Source organism: Euprymna scolopes, chromosome 13 (assembly GCF_053919585.1).
Source record: "Euprymna scolopes isolate OS-2025 chromosome 13, ASM5391958v1, whole genome shotgun sequence".
In the NCBI taxonomy this organism is placed as follows: domain Eukaryota; kingdom Metazoa; phylum Mollusca; class Cephalopoda; order Sepiida; family Sepiolidae; genus Euprymna; species Euprymna scolopes.
In genome coordinates, this window is record NC_136494.1 from 43,801,455 (window position 1) to 43,818,006 (window position 16,552).

At 34.9% G+C, this 16,552-nt stretch overlaps 2 protein-coding genes across 5 annotated transcripts in view; one reads left to right on the forward strand and one right to left on the reverse strand.

Annotated features, from left to right (window-relative positions):
• LOC145291998 (uncharacterized) overlaps positions 1 to 16,552 on the forward strand; it is a 130,686-nt gene that overhangs the window by 75,677 nt on the left and 38,457 nt on the right. Inside the window, exon 3 of one of the 4 annotated variants that reach the window (XR_013869529.1) lies at positions 1,031 to 7,236. The exons of 1 other annotated variant lie outside the window; for it this stretch is intronic. The gene's annotated coding sequence lies outside the window, so the exon portion shown is untranslated. Of the gene's footprint in view, positions 1 to 1,027; positions 7,237 to 9,336; positions 10,515 to 16,552 lie in introns of those variants that run through there. 2 more of the 4 variants (XR_013869526.1, XM_080137976.1) reach the window with 2 other exon arrangements.
• Positions 14,115 to 14,465, reverse strand: LOC145292236 (uncharacterized). Its single transcript, XM_080138559.1, has one exon. It carries the CDS (start codon positions 14,463 to 14,465, stop codon positions 14,115 to 14,117), a length of 351 nt encoding a protein of 116 aa, XP_079994685.1.

Genomic DNA, 16,552 nt, shown 5'->3' on the forward strand with positions numbered 1-16,552 from the left:
GCAGCCTGTACAAAAAAATTGAAGGCGTCTCATATATATTCTCTCCCACTGCAAGAACTGCGACGACAGGGTTGGAAAGTGGGATTGAGATGTCAGCACCCTTTAGGAGGGGCACTCTAACCTGCAAAACTTGCATGGGCAGCCCATCGACATTCCCCGGTAAAGGTGCCTCAAGTGATTAGCAATAAATTAAAAGAAAAAGAGAAAAGGTAAGGCCTGGGAGGGTGAACTTCCTAGAACTGCACAGAACTAAACTTCCACCACAAAATCAACAAAGACCAGATCATTACAGAAATTGTGTAATTTCTGTTGATTTTAGGGACAAAGGATAAAAATCCCTAGCAGAGTTTCCTAAATGAAAATGAAATGCTTTAACTCATTTATGTGTATACAATTGCCTGATTATTAACAAAAACAAAAAAGAAACAGTTTAAGCCTAGCAGATACATTTGTCTGTATTTATCAAATTTCCCATTTTGATTCACCTTAAATACTTAAAAAAAAATTTTTCCTTAGCAAAATGTCTGAGCTAAAGTCCATGATAGAGCTAAGGTTATAATATCACCCCCCCCCCTCAAGTGCTAGGAAAAAAGAAAAAATATAACAAAGGAAAAGAGGAAATAAGTTTATCAGCAAAACAATGGAGAGGAAATTGTTCACCAAAGTACACAATGGAAGAGGAAATTGTTCACCAAAGTACACAATGGAAGCTGAAATAGGATTATTAATCAAGGTGTAGTGGGTAAAAGATCGGACAAAAAGTCACTATTTGAGAGTTAGTTTTGCCACAGTTTATGACACTTAGCAACAATTTGCAGACAGTCTTGGGTGTGCAACAGTTTGACACAGCAGAATGCAGGTTGTGACAATTATGTAGCTGTGAACCTTAATATATAGAGGGTTGATGGTATTACACACACACTCCTAGAGTGTGACTGATATTTGGAGAATGTGTTAGAATTTGTGTTTTTTATGCTTTGTTTTGTTTTATTTTTTATACTTGTGAACCCGTGCATGCCCCCCTCAGCAGTCACCAATGTGAGAGATGATGACACAGCCAAAAGAGAAGATGACAAAGAAGGAGATCACAGAAACAACGTTTGCGTCAGTGATTGCCGAGTGATTCATGTGGTTCTATCACACTAACATCTGCTCTACATCAACTTCCTTCACTCTTCTGTCAAGAGTTGGGAAAGTGCTTCTTAATCCCTCCGCACACACGCACGCAGTCATAAGCATATACAATTTGACATTCATCGAAAACAAATGTTTAAATTTATTCATTTAAATACTCCTAACATTTCTTATCGAACTTATTACAATGAAAACAAATGAACATTGCCTCTTTTTTTAATATTAAATATTTTAATTAATTAAATATATATTTTTCTTAATTTAGGGTGTAAGATTTGATTACAATTTTTCTGATTCGTGGTTAATTCTCAGCCCTTAAATTATCAACTGAAGCTGTAGTGAACTACTACTATGATGCTGTTACGGTATGCTTCCCTTATTTCTCTCTTTCTCTCTACTCTTCTACTTTTCCCTTCCTTTCTTCTCTTAACGTCACCAGAGGTTTCAGCCAATCGGAATAGAGGACTGTCATACAAAGAAGAAATCTGTCTCAGACATGCAGAAACGATATAAGCATCCACACTCGATGGACCAGTTTCCCTGGGTCAAGACTTTTATCAAAGAAAATATACTATCCTCTTTATACCTCTATATCTTGGAAACTTTTATAAAACATCATCAATCCTAAAGTATCGTCGCACTTAATTATAACCCGATGTTTTCTTTTCTCCAACCATTCATTTTTCAGCACTTTTGTTCTCTCTCTAATTTTGGAGGTGCCCCAAAAAGGGGACTAACCGAAATGGTGACCCTTTTTCAAAAGTTGTTAAAATCTATGGTAACCGCCATAATTTGGTGAACGCCCGACGTGCATATATACACACAATCTTCAATAAACAAAAAAAAAAAACGAAAACGATGAGAACGTGACAGAGTAAAAAAAAGCAAAAACAAAAAGCAGAAAAGGCCTTTCTAAAACTACAGTAGAACCTTACAAAAATAAAAGTATATATAAATCTGCTTTCCAAGAAATGCCGATAATATATATATTTTTGCTATTTTTGTGAAACGGTTTACACTAAATAAAGCAAAAACAAACAAACAAGAAAAATAAGCAGAAAAAAAAAAAGAAGAAAAACAAAACTTTTTTTACGTTATTCTCACCAGATAAAATAAAATCTGGTCTAAAAACTATTCTGTAACAACAAACAAGTGACTTTAAGAAACAATCCCAAATTTCATTCTGAAACACACACACACTCGCACACAGAAAAAGGTACCTTCCAGACACACGTGTGTGAAGCCAATTTTGTAACACGTGTGTGCATCGACAAACTCAGTTTTTTTTCTTTAAGAACATTGACTATATATTCACACACACACACATATATATTTATATATATAAAAAAAAAATTTTAATTTTAATTGATGCTATTTCTCTAAGCACTGAAATTAACCTCTGGTGAGTACTCGCTTTTCTCTCTTCTTGTTTATCACACCCCATCCATTTCCTTTAGTCGCAGCTACAAATAAATAATAATAATAATAATAATAATAAATATAATAATAGTAACTAATAATAATCATAGGAATAATAATAATTAATAATAATAATAGTAATAATAGTAATAATAATAATTAATAATAATAATTAGTAATAATAATAATAATGAACGCACAACAGGTTAGAGTAAAACCCCCACAATTTATGGAGACGAGTGTCGATAGATGTAGAAGCTCAATTCCATCTCAGACACATTACAAGCAATGATACTAAGTTCTATACAGTTATCAGCGCATTGCCGCCTGACATGGTAACAAATATACCTCCAGCAATTCTGCAGTCGCTAAACTATGTGAAGTTAAAGGAGTCTGTGTTGTCTGCATATGAAAAGACCAAACCTGAACTTCTGGAGAAGTTGATGAGGACCACTACGTTAGCTGGTCATTCATCATTATACCTCCAGGAGATGGTAGAATAAGGGCAAGTGACGAGATAGTGCACCATAAATTCATACACGCACTTCCAAAACAAATCGCCCAGTAATAGCAGCTCACACTGAAATGCCATTAATGGAGTTGGGTCGACTATCCGACAACTTGATGCTGTTAATAGAAAATACATCAGTATTTCAGACGGTTGAGAGTCAAGCTCGGACAAACGACCATATTACCACCAGATAGTCTAGTGAAACCATTCCAGCCGGCCTATGTCCATATAGAAGGAAACAGCAGCCGAAGATATGTAGAGCCCATATATATTTTGCGGAGGAGGCTCGTACATGTAAGTCATAGTGTAAGTGGCCAAAGAAAAAGAGTAGCTTACAGACTCTGCCTAACTCACGCCCTTCCTCTCCTGCCCCTAGTGATCGGAAAACTAGAAAGGTGGACTGCGTTTGCTCCAGTAGTGCCGTCGTTATTAGAAGTTTCTGCAAAAATAGGAGCATCTAAAGTCAATTTTATCATAGATACAGGCGCCAGTGTTTCCATTTTACCACATTCCATAGTAAATGGAATTACTCTGGAGCCAACTCCTGTTCATATCTCTACCGCTAACGGTGAAAGCATAAAATGCTATAGTCAGACAAACCTCGAAGTTAAGATACCCCGTTTGAGAAGATCTTTGAATGGAGTTTCGTGATCGCAGATGACACTAACCCTTTGCTTTGTTAGGATTTGACTTCTTAAACAAATTTAACATTATAGTGGATTGTAAAAATAGATCCATCCGTGGTAACATAACGGAGCGTGAAATTACAGTCAATGCAGTAATGGGAACCGATGCTGCAGTGATTAACAAAATAGACTTAGTGGATTATGTTACCAAAGTAATAGGTAAATATAATAATGTGCTTTCACCACATAGCGACACAAACAATGACTATGGTGGAGTGTATAACAGGATTGATACAGACAGCCATGTACCAGTCTTTGCTAAAGCCAGACAACTTTCCGGTCCTAAGTTAGACGCAGCACAGACTGAATTTAAAAAGTTACTAAATACCAGAGCTATCCAGCCTTCCAGTAGCAAGTGGGCAAACCCTTTGCACTTGGTGAAGAAGCCGAATGGGTCATATCAAGTGTGCAGTGATTTTCGTGCGTTAAATAGCATTACCAAAACAGACCGCTACCTGGTACCAAATATAAATTCCTTTTGTACACAGTTAGCTAATAAACAATATTTTTCCAAAATAGATTTAACTGCAGCATATCATCAGATTAAGGTACACCCTGTAGATGTGCCTAAAATAGCAGTAGTGACACCTTTTGGTTTGTTTGAGTTTAATTACATGCCATTTGGTTTAAAGAATGCTGTGACTACATTTCAGCGTTTTATGGCTAAAATATTTTTAAAATAAAATTGCATATTTATATATTTAGACGACATACTAGTTTTTAGCGAAAGTGAGCAACAGCACAAGGAAGATTTAGATAGAGTATTTAGGATCCTTAGTGATAACAATTTAAAGATTTCCTTAGATAAGTGTGTATTCGAAGTACCAGAGTTAGATTTCTTAGGTTTTCACGTAAGCAAAGAAGGCTTGTGGCCTACTTTAAAGAAAATCAAAGAGTTTGAAAATTTTCCGATACCTAAGGACTCAAAAATCTTACGTAGATTTCTGGGGATGACAGGTTTTTACCGCAAATTAGTCCCTAATTAAGCATCCATAATTTTACCACTATCCGAATGGATGAGGTTGGATCCTGAAGCAAAGACTGAGCTTAATGAGGAAGAACCTAATGCCTTCAAAACAATAATAAGCAAATTATCGGAATACCACTTAGTTACAGATGCTAGTCAATACACCGCTGGTGCTGCATTACACCAGTTGATAGATAAGAAACCAGTACCTATAGTTTTCTTTTCCAAGAAATTTTCTCAAACCCAAGCCAAGTATTCCACGTTTGACAGAGAGCTACTAGCAGCTTATTTTTCAGTGATACATTTCCGCCACCTCATAGAAGGTCGTCACATGACATTATTCACTGATCAGAAGCCATTATGTGGAGCCTTTTATAGTCAGACACCAGCAAAGTCAGATCGACAACAGCGACACTTATCAATGCTTGCCGAATATATTGTTAACGTGGAGTAGATTAAAGAAGCTGAGAATATAGTTGCAGACTGTATGTCTCGGCCTGCATTAGCTGTGCAGATAGATGCATGCGACTTGGCTGAAATAGCCAAGGCACAAAAAGGTGATGACGAAATAAAGTCATACACTAATTTGAAAGAATACTGTGTGTCAAGCGAAGTCGGCTCAGTCCTATGCGATACTTCAACTAATTACCCCAGACCGTTTATCCCAAAAGAGCTTCGTCAAGCTATTTTCAACAGTTTACATAGCTTGGTACGGGGGCATCTATAAAACTGGTCAAGTCCAGATACTTTTGGCCTAGTTTAGATAAAACGATTAAACAATTCTGCGCAGAATGTGTAGTGTGTCAACAATCAAAAGTTCACAGACACACAAATTCTGCAGTTCAAGAATTTGAGTTATCATCTGCACATTTCCAGACAGTACATATCGATATTTGTTGGCCCCTTGCCCTTAACACGCAATGAATTCGACCCTTACCTAAGCCCTTACAAATATTTGCTTACCTGCATCGATCGTGCAACTTGCTGGATTGAAGTACAGCCTATGACTGAGATAACTGCACAGTCGGTAGCAGAAGCGTTTATCAATGCATGGATATCTCGATTTGGAGTCCCACTGCATGTTGTAACTGACAGAGATAGTCAGTTTGAGAGCGAATTGTTCCAGGAATTAGCCAAGGTAGTAGGTTTTTACCGATTGAGGACAACTTCATATCACCCTCAAATAACGGGATGATCGAAAGAACACACCGTACCCTTAAAGCAGCAATGATGGCTCGAAAAGAATCATGGATGAAAGCGATACCGGTGATTCTGCTGGGACCCCTAATGAATCAGACCTTTCCCCTTTTACGTCTGTTACTGAAGCTCTGATATTGATTCCTCAGCAGTTGATACACAAGCAGAGAATAAGAGAAACTCCAGTTAATAATCAGTACATACGTAATTTGTGTGAATGGATGTCCCAAATTGATGTACTTAACAACGGAAACGGATATATCCATGAAAGTCCCAAAACATTTCTACCAAAAGGTTTATCTTCCTGCGAAAAAGTATGGCTCAGAGTTGATCGAGTTAGAAAACCATTAGAAGCACCATACTCAGGTCCTTATAAAGTTTTGACTCGATCAGATAAGCATTATCAGATCGATATGAACAACGGTACTCATACACACGTATCAATAGATAGATTAAAGCCGTAAATAGAAGCAACTAGTACTAATAAAATTAGACTGACTGAGAAGGCACAGACAAATGACAGTACTACTAATGACAAACTTATTAAGACAGATGATACCGACAAAGTTGAAGATAAAAGTGCTGACACATATAAGTCTAGATCTGGTAGGAAAATAACATGGAAAAAGAAAAATGAGTACTTTTATTTTTAAACAAATTTAGGCAATATACATATTTAATAATTCTGTGGAGGGTACTTAACTCCATTATTTGGAGGGGGACTCGTGTAGTGAACTACTACTATAATGCTGTTACAGTATGTCTCCCTTATTTCTCTCTTTCTCTCTACTCTTCTACTTTTCCCTTCCTTTCTTCTCTTAACGTCACCAGAGGTTTCAGCCAATCGGAATAGAGGACTGTCCTGGAGGGAGATACAAAGAAGAAATCTGTCTCAGACATGCGGAAACGATAGAAGCATCAACACGCGACGGACCAGTTTCCCTGGGTAAAGATTTTTATTGAAGAAAATATACCATCCTCTTTGTACCCTATATCTTGGAAACCTTTATAAAACATCATCAATCTTAATTATAACCCACTTAATTATATCCCAATGTTTTCTTTTCCACAACCGATCATTTTTCAGCACTCTTGTTTTCTCTCTAATTTTGGAGGTGCCCCAAAAAGGGGACCAACTGAAATGGTGACCCTTTTTCAAACGTCGTTAAAATCTATGGTAACCGCCATAAGGCTTCCTCAATAACTAAGTTAATTAATCCCCCTTTGTTCTACAAGGACTCAAAATATTAAACATTCTACATTTCATATTTATGTAAACTTTCATTTTAAGCATTGCATATAAAGAATATCTCTTTTGTGAATTTATGCTTTTGTACTCTTTATTTTGTGTTTATCATACAACACTTCTATTGCTTTCTCACATTTAGGTATTACTTAAACTGCTTTCCCTTAAAAATGTTTTTTTTTAAATGGCTTCCCCCTCTCCCCAAAAAATCTTCTCCCAAACAGAAATTTTCCTAAAATGGGAGAACCCCCAAAATTGGTGAATATCTTCCCTGTATTTGAATGAAATCATGCAGAACAACCTTCTTAAAAAAAAGAAAAATCTCTTATGCCACATGCAAAACACAGTTTTCTGATATAAACTTCAATAAAAATTAACAAAAATTATTAAAGAAAATGTATCACCATAAATGATGAAAGAAAAACCCAACCTTCTAATATAAAATTCAACAGAAACTGACAAAAATAACCAAAAGTCACCACAAAAAAAAAAACTAACTTTGTGGTTTATATTTTTTATTCAACAAAAACAACCAAAGAAAATCTCTCATCTCACAAAGACAAAAGCAAAACACAACCTTCTGATATCAAAATTAAAAAAAAAACACAAAATTAAGAAAATTTCTCTACAAAACAAGCAACAAAAAAGCCAAAAAAAAGGAAACAATAAAAAAAAAATCTCAAAATGGCAGATAACAAAGAAGAAATTAAACATATCTTCCCTGACTAAAAGCAACCAGTATAAACTGTAGTGATAAAAAACACCAACATTCTAGCATGCTTCTCGATTATGGAAGCACTGTTCAGCCTGTTGAGCATCACAAACAATCTACGCAGAAATTCTACCCCATACTCTTGTCACTTCCTACAGACAGAGTTGGGAAATTACAAAACACCATCCTACACTTGAAAAATTTTGACAAAGTAAACGAATTAATGTCATTAATGAATAAAAGAAATCTAAGTTTGGGATGCTGGCAAATGAACGTTATCCTCAATTCTCACAGGCCGAATTGGTGTGAGAGAAGATCTTGTGTGACATAAATTCATCCAGGCATTACCACATTCAATTAAACCAGTTGTAGCAACACATATCAAATTATACTAACTTCACAACATAATCAACAAACTTTTGTTATATTTTGACAGGCAGGAAGCTGCATATATCATATACAACATGTATCATGCCACGCAATCCAGAGTGATGACGGATTGCAAATAAGGAGTAATTCCTCAAAAAAGTATAGAATTATTCCATTCGTGTTTGTTCAGCAGAGACCAGAAACTAAAAATCTGCCAAATGTACAAAGTTTTGCAAACTGTGGTGTAGATGGTCAAACAAGCGAAATAACTAAATGCAACCCATTTCTCACTTTGCTTCCATTGTGGAAGACTAATTTATCAACACATGATAGCTTCGACATCTTCACCACTTCTTGAAATAGTTGCACAGTAGCTGCTAAATTGAACTTTGATGTACATATTAGGTTGACAAGAAAGTGCTTGCGGAATTTTTTATTTTGATTTCAAATGATGTATTTCCAAATAAGTTTTCTTTATAATACTTTTACTTTATCATTTTAAAGAGCGTTTTTCGATCCATCTAATCGGTTAAGTTACAATCATTTTAAAACTATTTCTTTTCAGAATGTTGAATACAAGATGGAAAAAAGTAAATTTGCACAACTTTCTTATTTCAATTCAAGCTAGGCCGAAAAGCTGCTGAAACAGCTCACAATATCAATGAAGCATTTGACCCAAGAACCACTACTGAACACACAGCACAATGGTGGTTTAAGAAATTTTGTAGCGGCGATGAGAGTCTTAAAGATGATGAACTCAGTGGTTGACCATCGGATATTGACAACAATCAATTAAGAGCCTTAGTCGAAGCCAATCCACACACAACTGTTTGAGAACTTGCTTCTGGATTAAACATAACATATACGACGATTTCCAACCACTTAATAGAGATTGGAAAAACAAAAAACCTTGATAAATGAGTACCTCACAAATTGAGTGACAACCAAAAGAAATGTCATAATGAAGTGTCATCTTCCCTTCTTTTACACAACAAAAATGACCTGTTTCTTGGCTGAGTTGTGACTTACAATGAAAAATGGGTTCATTACAACAACCAAGTGATGCTCAGCTCAGTGGTTAGACGCCAACGCCATGACACTACCTGAAGTCAGAGTTGCATTAAAAGAAGGTCATACTGACTATTTAGTGGTCTGCAACAGGTCTCATCCATGACAGTTTTTTGAATGCAGGTGAAACCATTACGGCAGAAAAGTACTGTCAACAAATGGATGAAATACATCAGAAACTTCAACAACAACACCCAGCATTAGTCAACAGAAGAGGACCAGTTCTCCTTCCTGACAATGCCCGATCGCACATTGCTAAAACAATCCTGCAAAAGTTGAACAAATTGGGCTATGAAACTCTGCCTTATCCGCCATACTCTCCACATCTCTCACCTACCGACTACCATTTTCTCAAACATCTCGACAACTTTCTGCATGAGAAATGCTTCAAAAACCTAAACGATATCAAAAACGCCTTCAGCAACTTCATCGCCACCGGAACGCAAGATTGTTTATGTTACTGGCATAAATACACTTATTTTGTGTTGGTAAAAGTGTGTTAATTTTGATGGTGCTTATTTTGATCAATAAATTTTTGTTTGAGCCGAGATATATTCATCTGAATTTAAAAATTAAAAACCGCAAGAACATTCTTGTCAATCTGATATCAGAGTTACGATATCTGCAATCCAAAGTAAATATGTAAACGGTATTTTTATGTACCTAACTAACATCTCCATTGTGTTCATTAATGACCAGAAAATTGAATGTTCAGAGCAAGCAATATTAAACGTGGCACTTTATAAATTGAGGCGTGATTTCACTTGGAATTTTTGTAATTGCAGAAACAACACAACCTACATGACTAGATTATGATTTTTTAAAAATCATTTTTTGATTCATGATTAATCCTAAAAGAAATTGATCGATTGATCGATAAAGAACTAACAGAAATCCAAATGCACAGTTATCAGTGATAATTATGGACATTACTCAAATCCAGTCAATACTGATGACACAGTAATGCAAACAACTATGGAAAAATATTTGGACTTAATTTCTCTTAACCCTAACGCAACAAAAACCCAAAGTATTTTACAAAATTGAAACTAGTAGTAACCCTTGTTTATTCTCTTAAGCAAGACAGTTATAGGCTCGGAAACACAGAATAGCTAAAGAAGAATTTAGGAAACTCCAACAAAGTGAAATTATACTTCCCTCTAAATCAGAATGGAGTTCCGCCTTATACATAGTGCCTAAATCAGGTAAATATAAATTCTTTGTTATCAAAACTGTACAGCCAGAAATTCCTTTGAACAATCAATTTATCATCAGCTCACCACCACGGTTCACCACAATAATGCATGCAAAACAGCCATCACAACACCGTTTGGCTTATATGAATACAATTACATGCCTTTTGGTTTATGGAACGCATTTATACTTTTCAAAGGATGATGGACAATATTTTCTGGGACATTGATTGTATTTGCATATTCTAATTTTCTCAAATAATGAAGAAGAGTACTCAAAACAGCTCGATAATCTTCTACAGAAACTCAGTGAGTGCATCCTTAAAATCTCTCTTTCTAAAAGAATTTTCAGCGTTATCTTGGGATTTTTTTTTATTGATAATCTTAGCAGTAAGAAAAATTCTGAACTAAATGAATTTCCTCAACTGAAAGATTCCAAATGACTGCATTGATTCCTTAGAATAGTAAATTTTTACAAATTAAGTTATATTACCACTTACAGAATGTATGCAGTTGAATCCCAAATCAAAGAAAATATCATTTAAAAAAGAAGTTTAATTCTTAGAAAATGTAAAAACCAGCTGCACTAACCTACTGCAAGTGAAAAGCAAATAACTATTAGCTTGTAACATTTAGTTCTAATTGTGTTGTTGAAGCAGCACTCAAATGATTGACAATCAGCCAATCCATATTGGGTTCTTTTCAAGAAAATTATCACAAACTAAACAAAAATATTTTACCTTCAGTGATTAGCTGTCCATTTAACAATCTAACATTTCAGATATTAAGTGGATGGCATTAATGTGATTGATTATAAATAATTCTGTAGTATATTCAAAAGCCAATGTTCATTAAAATTTGTTTTATAAGTCAATATGTGAATATTTTACACATTCCCAGAACATTGTCACAACCAACATAGACGATCACTATCGATATATGTGATTTGCAGGAGATAGTGAGACACCAAACCACTGACGAAGAAACAAAAACCTCTGTGATCAACTAAAATCTTATCAAACAAGTGAGCATGAAACCATACTATGTGACCTGATATTATTCATTTTTACGTTTTATAACTTTTTTGTAACAAAAGTTCACAAAAGTATGTTTTTGATAGTTTTCAATATCTTGTCATATCCTTTTCATTAAAAGTACTTAAATCGAGATATTATTGGCCCAAAATGGACAAATCAATAAAGGAATGGTGAAAGGAATGTCAGCATTGTCAGCAAAATCTAAAATAATACAACACACAAAGAGTGAATTACATCTGTTTAAATTGCTCTTCAGTTGTTTTCAAACTGTACATGTTAATATTGTTAGTAAAACCACTACGGACTCTTACTTTTCACCTTATTGTTATCTATTGACATGTATTGATAGAAATGAAAGATGGATAACTGCACATTCAGTATTGACTGCTTCTATTGATGTGTAAATATCAAGATTTATTGTTACAGATAGAGGTAGCCAATCCAAGTTGGAGCTGTCAAAAATTATGTTTCCACTGTTCTTAAACTATTGTGTACCATCCTCAATTAAATGATGGAAACATGTGGTATCTGAATAAAATAAAATTTCCAAAAGAAATAATCATCCAATTCTGAAGATTCTCAGAATTTCAATATGCAACAATATAGTCCAGATATAATCCAATCTTTGGCTCACATCACCTTTGGTTGGATAAATATTGTCCTTTTCTCCAGTAAATATTTCCATAGTCTTCCTCCAATGAGCAGTGCCTCGTGATATAGCAGAAAATCAATTCTCTCACTTTACACAAAGTAAACAAATTTTTCACGATTAACTGCAACATAGCTATTCCTCTTTTTTGGCCTTGTGTCATTCAGCAACAGCTCCTTTGCATCCCTGTATTCCATACACCCTTTTCTTCTATATAGGAAGGTTTGTGGGTAGCCTCACCCCTTTCCGTCATAATCACATCATGTTTGAGAAAAAAATAACCTAGACACCTCCATGGTGTCTGGGCTTGATTTTATCCTGAAAGAAATGCTCTGTTGTACTCTTCACTCTTAGTTCTGTGGTACCAGTGTTCAAGTACTCTGATGAAAGAACTAATGTGCTTAATTATCGTCCAATCAATCTCCTCCCTATCTTCATTAAAATCTTCAAATCATTAATCGATCTAGCGATAGTCCACCACTTTGTAAATGATGAACTTTATAAGTGATTGGATTCAAGCAAGCCTGTTCTATTGTGGGTATCCTAATGATCATACCATGAACTGGACAAGGCAGGTGAATTAGGGCGGTAGTCCTTGATATATCTACAGCATTGACACGGTCTGGCATGATGGTTTTCTCTTGAAAATTAAATCATACGGTATTACTGGACTAATATTTAATATAAAATCCTTTTTAGTTCACAGAAAAATTCAGGTTTTCCTCGATGGCCGTACATTCAAACAACATAACATTAATACTGATGTGCTCCAGGGGTTGATCCTTAGACCGTTATTATTCCTGATATTCATAAACGATCTCCCTAGTTAAATTATGTTCAAGGTGGATATATTTGTCACTTGATGTGGGAAGTACTCAAATGGGCAGCAAATTACAATATTTTCCTTTGTGTAGCTCACATTTGGGTAAAGAAGAATGTTCTCGCAAATCAGATGTCAAGCAGGAGTTCAATTGATAGGAGGGAGCTTGGACTCCATGATTTGATTTTTCAAAGATTCACACAAAAATGGCCTCTTAATATTAGGAGGGTCATGGCTCCAAGAAATCATTTGAAACACAATGGACAAATTTTTGATACAACAAATATGTTGTCTATTAGCAGTGGTAGCAACACATCTCTATGATGTAACACTACATGTTGATCATAGTAGCAGTGAGTATAGGCTGTTTGTGCCTCTTTGTAGCAATCAGCAATGTGGAATAACAATCATTTTTTTTTTTTAGTTTTTATTGTTTTCTTAGAGAGTTACATATCAATCTTCCCACAATATATTCCTAACTATAGAGAGAAGGGGGAGAAGTCTTTTAAACTATGTTTTCTTTGTTTTACAGTCAGAACCAAACAGAACAAGTCTAGTGTTTCTTTTTGCCATGTCTCACTATAATACGTCCCTTCCAGAAATCAACTTCCTGTTTGCCACATCACTTCCATTTGCTAACCTATATTTTGCATAACCTATATTTTGCATAACCTATATTTTGCATAACCTATATTTTGCATAACCTCCTTAAATATTGTTACACTCTTCATTAATTCAGAAAACAAGAAATTGGTTTGATGATGCATATACTTCAGATTCTCTTAGTATAAATTGGACAGAGGTATGCATTTCCACCCCTATTCCTTCAATCAATGTTATAAAAAAAAGTCTATTCTGTTAGTTCAATTCGTAGTCGCCACGACATAAACACGTGTTACTGTTGGCCAGACGCCATATTGAATATCTACTCGAGACAAAAGACATAGCTAAATATATAGAAGAAGGCCACCAAGTTCGATAACTCCAACTTTAACATTGCTGGTGTCTTCTGATATCAGGTGTAAGTCAAAGTTCCAACAAAAAGGAAAAAAAAAAAAAACAAACAAACAAACAAACTGGGTTATTAACACAAGTCTCTTAGAATTTCAGTAGAAACTCCCATCCTTGTATAACAGTGCAACCTGTTCCTGTCCCCTGATCCATTCTATTTGGATTTCTTCCTTTACCAACATTTCCTTTACTCTGGTCACATCAACTCTCAAACGTCTGTCACTTACAAGATTTGATGATTTTAAGGTCTCTACCAAAGATGCATTGTCTGTTTTGCAAAGTACTTCAGGCAACTTGAGTAATCTGAAAATTTCTTGCGGCATGGCAGCTATCAATACACCTGCATCAGCATCTTCACTGAGTGTAAGAGTCTGGGATGCCAATGGGCTCTTTGTTACTTGGTCAGGTTTTTTTGATGACCAGCATATAGGAGCGAATCTCTTCATCTAACCACAAACAAAGATGATAAATCCAACCTGAGGAACCATCCTCCAAGCTGGCATAGAATAGCAAACCACACACAAATCTGAAGGATTTCCCAGCTGTAGAAAGGATATGGAACCGGTCTTTGATTTAAGCTTTAATAGTGACTTGTTGGCTTCAAAAAGTAATTTCACTTCTACTTTTCTGCTTCTACTCATCCTACACACATCATACGATACATCAGATCGAGTCTGGACAGATACCCACATCATTTGACATGTTAGTCTTTTTAAATCTGTCTTATCCTCTTCCCTCAACTCATCATTTTTCTTTAAGGATGACTATTGGAGAAATTGATGACACATAATTGTTTTGATTTATAATGATCCCATCTTCCGGTTGTCTAACACAGAATCCCAGAAATTTAAAGATTTCATTTTAATGCATTCCAACCTTGAATATTTTCTTTAATTCTGAAATCACATTTAAAAAAAAAATATTCATTTCAACAAAATATAAAATCATCTACATGCATTGCCAGAATACCAATCAAATCATGGCAAAGAAACAATGCATTGTCAAATGCATTTACCATTCCTTTTTAGTTTAGTTCATTCCTGAGTAATTCTCTTGTACCATGAACAGGGTGCATTATTCAATCCATAAATACATCTTTTCAGCTTCCACATTTGTGACTCTGGACATGCCTCAGATGGTGGTCTTCAGCAAATCTCCTCACTAACGTAATGTACTTGCAATAACCCTTATCCCTGAGTGGCTTCCGGGCCTTGATAAGTGGTGATCACTGTGTAAAAAAAAAAAAAAAAAAAGAAATACTTCTCTCTCTAGCATATCACCTTGCAAAATGTTAAGGTGAAATCAAGGGTCTCCACCTGCCAATTCTTAATGGAGGCTGTTAATATTACAAAACACATAGCTTCACGGTTGCACATTGGAGGTTATGTGAATTTTCTTCATAGCTATATGCTACAAGATGATCCTTTGGTATCTTTTTATTCATAACTTTCTCTGTTATCACCCATCTTGTTGAGATGCGTTTTTGACCTATGTTAGGGACACATTCATACATTTCATGAGTTTTCATGTTTTTTATTTCTCCTTAGCATCAATCACATATTTTGTTCTTGTCCAATTCTGATGAAAACATGTTCTTCATGATCTCCTTGTGTTACTCGGGGAAGTTCTCACCACTCATCAACCTTATCCCAATTGATACATGCCGGACATTAATTTTCTGCAGTTGGTTCTATATTCTGCGAATGGCCATAATTTCCAGTTGATTTTGGTTGTGTAATCATAATTATTCTTTTTTTCCACTCATTACTTCCAATGATTTTATATTCCACGATTTCTCTTTTACTCGGCCTTGTAATATTGTCTTTCAGTTCCTCCATGTTAATATTGGAATTTTCATCATGTTGATCTTCAACTTCCTCTTCCAAGACTTCATTCATCTTATTTAAAGGAATTGTATTTTCTTTATTCCTTGGCTTTCCAAGGTTCTTGTTTACCTTTAAGTGACATGCATGTATCCTGTAGAATTCCCCTCCATGTCGGATCAATACACATTGACCCTCTTTACTTAAAACTTTGGCAGGGCTATGCCATCCTTTATAGTTTTGATGACACTCTCCGTTGATCTGGTCCCTCATTGTAACAAGTATACAGTATTTACATGTACTGTTTTATGCGTAACTATTAAAAATTAAATGAAAACATTACTTATAAACACTCATAATTATCAAAAATAAATATAAAACGATTTATTTAGGAATTTAAAGTGCAAGATCAGTTTCACACATAAATTTAATGTAAAATAAACGTCTTTTTCCAAAACATTCTAGTGCTTAAGGGCAGTTAACCGAAAACAAAATATTTTTTCTATTAAATTGCATTTATTTGGGTGAGATTTGTACTTTTTTAAACGATTACACATGGTTTTATGACGTTGAACAACTTAATTAACATCCATAAAGAATTAGAAATGATGATTTTTTTTTTTTACGTTAAATTTATATTCGAAACTGATCTTCTATTCTAATTACTAAAATGATTGTTTTTCTTTCCGTCAAGTTTTTTTATAATCATC